General features: G+C 40.2%; 1 protein-coding gene across 1 annotated transcript; it reads left to right on the top strand.

Moving 5' to 3' along the window:
* Nucleotides 1–267: 267 nt before the first annotated feature.
* On the top strand, nt 268–5,741 carry LOC110459017 (fatty acid desaturase 6-like). Its single transcript, XM_021511035.1, has one exon. It carries the CDS (start codon nt 1,048–1,050, stop codon nt 2,095–2,097), a length of 1,050 nt encoding a protein of 349 aa, XP_021366710.1. The 5' UTR covers nt 268–1,047; the 3' UTR covers nt 2,098–5,741.
* Nucleotides 5,742–6,650: the final 909 nt, after the last annotated feature.

Raw genomic sequence — 6,650 nt, 5'->3', positions numbered from 1 at the left:
CTAGTATAATATAAACTTTATTTATTTTACAAAAATTATGAATCAAGTTATTTCAACTTATATTAATCACTCTTGTTGGCCCGGATGTCAGCGTGCGGGAGTCTTAATGTAGGAGGAAACCGGAGTACCCGGAGAAACCCCATCTGGTCGGGCAGGTGATCATGACCCCATACCTTTTCACATCCGATCGGGGAATTGAACCCCAGCCGTTTTGGTGAAAGGCAAGCGCGCTATCCACTGCGCCACCCGAACACCCACTGATTTCAAGTATGAATATGGTATTGGAAGATCTTTCCGTTGAATTCGACTCTTTCGTCGTCTCTGAAAATGGTATTTTGTCAACCGGGAAGGTTATCCGGATATTACTATTTCCCTTAATATGCTAATCTTAGGGTCAAAGTTTAATCACACACATGGTAAAGTGTCAAAACATAGCAACTTGGAGTGACAAATGAATATACTGCATTTTTGTGGAAAATGAGATGATATCCGAAAATATAAACTGTACACAGTCTGTAGTTGGAACTCGCCAAGTCTACGCCGGTTGAGGGAGTGCTGTTGCATTCAACTCGTTGCATTCGTCAGTTCTCACTCCTAGTGGCACTATAGTAACGCGCTGTCATTTCTGATCGATCAGTGCTACTGAAAACTGCGGATGAAATATTACCACTCGTTGTACCAATCGAACGCTGGCCGAGATATCGGAAAGATATTACACAGTGGTATCTGCTTGTTCGTACCTCGGCATGTTGGTTTCAAAGGTCACTCCCTATCTCTGACCTAGACTTGTAAACGGCTATAAATAATACGACGTCCGATTGACTTAGCGGTGTTATATATCTGGATTGTTACGAAATACAATACGCTGGTGTGGGTTATAAATTAATTCAGGTGTAGTGTGTATAAATGTTCGCTAATCTGACATACAGTATAAAAACAGTACGTTCTGTGCATTTCACAGGTATACAAGGACGGGGACGTGCTTAAAGGGCGGTTGGAGTGAGTCCATAACATTTAAAGTATTAACCAGGATACAACGACGACATCATGGTGGGCTATTTTGGGGGAGATCGTGGACAATCGAAGGACGTTTACGACGAGGTAGAGTTAAAGGACCTCCCAAAAATGGTCGATCTAAGGAAAGAAGTTAACTCAATCCTGCAAAAGTCTTCTTGGTGGGATCTTTATGGTGTTGACTGGGTGATCACGTTCGTCGTGTTCGGGATGGTGTTTGTCGCCGTGTACCTGATGTCGTTTGACAGTGCTCTAGCCGTGGCTCTGGGTATTCTTATCTATGGTTACTGCCACAGTTCTATCACTGTTAAAGGCGCACATGCGGCGACCCATGGATCCGTGTGTGCCTCAACTGCATGGAATCGCGTGTGGATGATTCTGTTTTCGGATATTGTCGGATCATTTCCGTCGGATGCAACATATGACATACACATAAAGACCCATCATCCGCACACAAATATAATCGGACTCGGAGATTCTAGCACGTGGAAAATCCCGTTTTTGCCGACGTATGCTTACATGTACGTGGCGCCATTGTTTATTCCCGTCATTACAATACCCGTGTCTATATCAGAACTGTGGGGGAAATGGTTTAAAATGATTAAATACTTAGTGTTTACAGCCATTGGACTTTCGATAAATTTTTACTTTTTGATGAACATGTCTGGATTTACATTCACGCACGCGCTGTTGGTCACCTGGGTGGCACGTGCAATGCTGTCTATTCCATACATTCACGTGAATATTTTCCAGCATATCGGACTTCCAATGTACTCCCAGAAAAGTCGTCCGGTGAGGATTTATCAGATGTCTACGGGAGTGTTGAACCTTCCTCGGAATCTTATCCTGGACTACAGCTTCGGACACTCCATCCTGAGTTGTCACGTTGAGCACCACCTGTTCCCGACCCTCTCCGACAACATGTGTCTTAAGATCCAGCCGACGGTATCACGGTTCCTGAAGAAGAACGGACTTCCGTACAATGAGGATACGTACCAGGGCAGACTAGAGATTTTCACCAAGAAGTACAAAGAATTGATGGTGAACGCCCCGCCGATCACACATTTTGTGGGGATCCAGTAGTGGCGCTACTGTAGACACGAACTCGACGTAACATGATCGAGCTAGTGATTTGGTTTTTACTTTGATAACTTTTATGTTTGCAAACTCAGTGCTAATCTGTTAACTATTCAACCGTAAATCAGTCTAGTCTATTAATTCTGGAAAGCGGGTTTCCTTGATATTCGGATTAAAACAAATCAGATTTAGGATATTCGGACAACGGATAAACAAGTCCTATCCGGTTCAACAATAGTCCCACGTCCCACCCAGACTCGTTAAAAAGGCGGAAGGTGGGGTGGGGGTTATTGTTTCTCGGGCATTGGCTATACACATGGGGTGCAGAAATTTCGAGCGGATGGGTGGACAACTACTTGACATTGTGGACGCGTGTGTAATAGATGGACAACATATCTCTACGGTCAAGGACAGAACTATTCACGTGTAAATATTGTAGTAAGTAGCCGTCCGGAGAATGAAGTATAAATGTTTAATTATAATGACCCTGGTGTATATTTTCTACCTGATGTTCGAAAATGTTCTGCTAGTACTTTTAAATACACGTGTACAGTAATGTATTTTCGGGCGTCCTGCTATGCCTATCGTTTCTGATAAAACAGCGAAAAATCACTTGAAAATACAATTAAAACCTGAAGTCTACAATAAATGGATTTTTAAATATATTAACATATCATATTGCTATTATATCGACATAAATAAAACCTGTATGTGGTTTGAGAACATCGGGTAGTTCCCCGGTTTTCTACTTAAGTCCTTGTCCTGACGTTTAATGCAGTGGTAGGGTATGTGTCGGTATGTCTGCAGATGACGGGGTTTAGAAGTTATAGATTAAGGTAGAGAGTCCCAGCGCTCCGTGTGTTGTACCTCCAACGAAAAAGATTTCCAATGTGTTTGGATTTTCTGACTTAGAATTGCTTGCTCATTTACTGTACACGTGTATACAAAAGAAGTTATTATAATCTCCGTTTTCCACAAAGGCATACATCCACTGCTAGGATTCGACTTTCGGACCTGTTTGATTATGAAGCCGCTGGACCTTAACACCGCGCTACCGATCTTATTTGTCTTTTAATACATTTTTGTATCCTCGCTGGGAACACATGTAGTTTTAAAAGCCCCCATAAAAAACCACAATCATTTTTGTTTTTGTATGTAGATTACAAAAAAAACATGAATAACACGACAAAAGCCCTGTAGACAATAGAATGTGATGTGATTGTCTACCTAGTATAACAACTTCTGCAGTCATTAAGCACTTAAGTATTGTTATTTTGTTGTTGATTTTAATAATTTTTATTTTATTAATTTATTAATTATTGTTTTGTTTTGTTTTTGTCTTAGGGACTAACTATACTGATAATGATAGAATGAATAAATACCGTCTAAACATTGATAAAAAATATCTTCTCAATCCTTATAATTTAATTCTAAACTTAAAAAGGAAAAAGTTTCCTTGCACTAAATATGTAATTTTCATTTATAACAAGTATTTGTTTATGAATGGTGCGATATTTTTATGTTGGTCAATCACTGTGCGCGTGCTATGACGCGACAATCTAGTTGAGCCGGAACTTTTAACAGGCTCATTTACATACTCTCTCAAATAATGACGCTGGTAGGGAATATTTCCATGTCATCTGATCTAATATCGAGTAATGCTCGATTTTCCAATGTCAAAAGAAGTATGCAGACGATTAATCAAGTGTGACAGATGACTGTGTTTTTTGAAAATGCGTTTTACAAACAATATTATATTATTATACCATGTGCCATAATTACACATATAGGTCATAGTTTGTTTGCCTAGTTTTGCAGCCGAATACAGACTGCTTCTCCTAGCAAAAAGTGCGTTGTTACCCCTTGTCACCCCCTTCCCCGAATAAACAGAAGGACATAATGTTATATTGTCACAATTCATGTCGGAAAGGACTGTTGTAAATTTAAATTTCATGTACAAAAGCTAGGCACAACTACTACAAACAGTTAATATGTGTCGTGTCCTGGTGTTCAGTACTGCTATTCTATGTTTAGAACTTCGGTTTAATTGGGTGCTGTTACTGATTTTTGACGCCTACTGGTAGACAGTTTTACTTCCGATGTTAAACGCTTCAACTTCTGTTAAGCTAAACGGCAAGTTAAAAATAGATATGGCAGTTTCCGGACAGTTACTGTTTATATGTCTTATTTACATATGTATTTTGTCTATGCCTTTTTGTCTTATTTTAATATTTATATTTATAGTATTGTTCTCATAGACCTTAACCCGAGCTTCCTCTCGCCCCAACACAAGACAATCGGAATTTGGACAGATGTCACCTGACAAAATGTCTAAAGCCTGGTGATGGTGCCAGGGGAAACTGTCAAGGACCTGATGAATAGTTACCAGGTACTGTTTGGACCTATGTAGAATATATGCGAAAGGTCCAAATATACATCCTGTGACATTTTATCATCTTCCTGTGTTATAGTCCTGTTGTCGTCCTCATACCCCAGGGGTTACGTACTTGTAGAGAGCGAAAGTGAGCATAACTCCTGGAGTATGGAGGAGGTCCTGTTGTCGGTTGACAAATAATATTCCGTATCACAGGGACATATCATATTCTATATAACGAGTGTCACACTATACATCAAGTATATCATATGTAATTCGACGTTACATGTATATAGCATGTGACATGACCCTGTGTTCTGTATCTAGTTCGACACAGGGACACGAGGCAGGTATTCATTGCCGTAGGAATATTGTGTAAAAAAAAATATGTATACCTATTCCAATGACTATTATTTTAACATGCCTTTTTGTTTAATGTAGCTATCGCAATATCTTGGTTATTTCCGTTGAAGCTTTAATTACTAGCCTTGACGGAAATGGCCGAGCTTTGACGGAACTGGCCGAGATGTACTTATCATTTGATGTATACACTTACATGTATGCCTTTAATTCATTTCATTAATGAACGCGTATACATGTCCTCAATATCCTCCAACGTACCGTGTCTATGAATTTAGCTCAGCTGAAAGTGTAAGTTTTCCAAAGAAACTTAAGTTCGAACTCGGCTCGAGTAGAACTCGAACATAGAGACATGGTTATTAATTACGGAATGCGCATTTGGACCTTTCCTGGCGTGTAACGAGTATTATAGTTCTTATAAACGTTAAGGGAAAATTAAGATCCCCACCAATGATGGTATGTGTTGATTTAATCCTCTTAGATGTATTACAATACAACCTACACATAAGGATGGGTCCAAACTGACAAAAAGACAAACACGTGTAACTAATTATTTTGTTGGTGATTTTTCTCGCCGCCATGACAACGTGTGCAGATATATCTATGATCAATAAGTGATGTGTGATTGTAGAATTAAATTGTATTTTAAGATTGATTTTATTTATTTGCTTCTTGGTAAGGTCTAATTCAACATGTTCGTCAGGTAATAAGCCATTATGTTGATTAAACTGCGTTTAATGGCCAATGAACATTTATTGTTAATCATTTTAATGACTGTATGCAGGTATTCGTGTGCAACGAATTGATGGTTATAATTTTATCGCGTGTGTTTTTATGTTAACGCCATAAACACTTTGCGATCACTGGCCTTGTGTTAATTGTGTAAGGAGCCTCGAACAATAAAAATTACACGTTCAGCATGTATGTGTTGTGTCGCGTTCATCTGTCTCTCTATATTGTACTACGACCGATACACATGTCTCATGTGTCAGGCCCCTGTGTCTCTGCATGGTTTCTCCCTATATTGTACTACGACCAATACACATGTCTCATGTGTCAGGCCCCTGTATCTTTGCATGGTTTCTCCCTATATTGTACTACGACCGATACGCATGTCTCACGTGTCAGGCCCCTGTGTCTCTGCATGTTTCTCTCTTTATTGTACTACGACCGATACACATGTCTCATGTGTCAGGCCCTTGTGTCTCTGCATGGGTTCTCTCTATATTGTACTACGACCGATACACATGTCTCACGTGTCAGGCCCCTGTGTCTCTGCATGATTTATCCCTATATTGTACTACGACCGAAACACATGTCTCATGTGTCAGGCCCCTGTGTCTCTGCATGGTTTCTCTCTATATTGTACTACGACCAATACACATGTCTCTTGTGTCAGGCCCCTGTGTCTCTGCATGGTTCTCTCTATATTGTACTACGACCGATACACATGTCTCATGTGGCAAACCCTTGTGTCTCTGCATGGTTTCTCTCTATATTGTACTACGACCAATACACATGTAACTTGTAGTTAAAAATGGTGTGACTAATGAACAGACCTCTTTTGAAATGTGTGACTTGTAAAGGGGCCCCTGTGGAAAGGTGTGACTTGTATAGAGGCCCCTTGGAATGGTGTGACTTGTATAGAGGCCCCTGTGGAATGGTGTGACTTGTATAGAGGCCCCTTTGGAATGGTGTGACTTGTATAGAGGCCCCCTTGGAATGGTGTGACTAATATAGAGCCCCCTTCGGAATGGTGTGACTTGTAAAGAGGCCCCTTGGAATGGTGTGACTTGTATAGAGGCCCCTTTGGAATGGTGTGACT

This window comes from Mizuhopecten yessoensis, unplaced genomic scaffold, assembly GCF_002113885.1.
Source record: "Mizuhopecten yessoensis strain PY_sf001 unplaced genomic scaffold, ASM211388v2 scaffold9909, whole genome shotgun sequence".
In the NCBI taxonomy this organism is placed as follows: domain Eukaryota; kingdom Metazoa; phylum Mollusca; class Bivalvia; order Pectinida; family Pectinidae; genus Mizuhopecten; species Mizuhopecten yessoensis.
The sequence above is the reverse complement of the archived record's forward strand: the minus strand, read 5'-3'. Positions and strand labels throughout refer to the sequence as shown.

What these genes read in the sequence shown, in the direction of transcription:
- LOC110459017 (XM_021511035.1), top strand. Translation starts at nt 1,048, where the DNA reads ATGGTGGGCTATTTTGGGGGAGATCGTGGACAATCGAAGGACGTTTAC.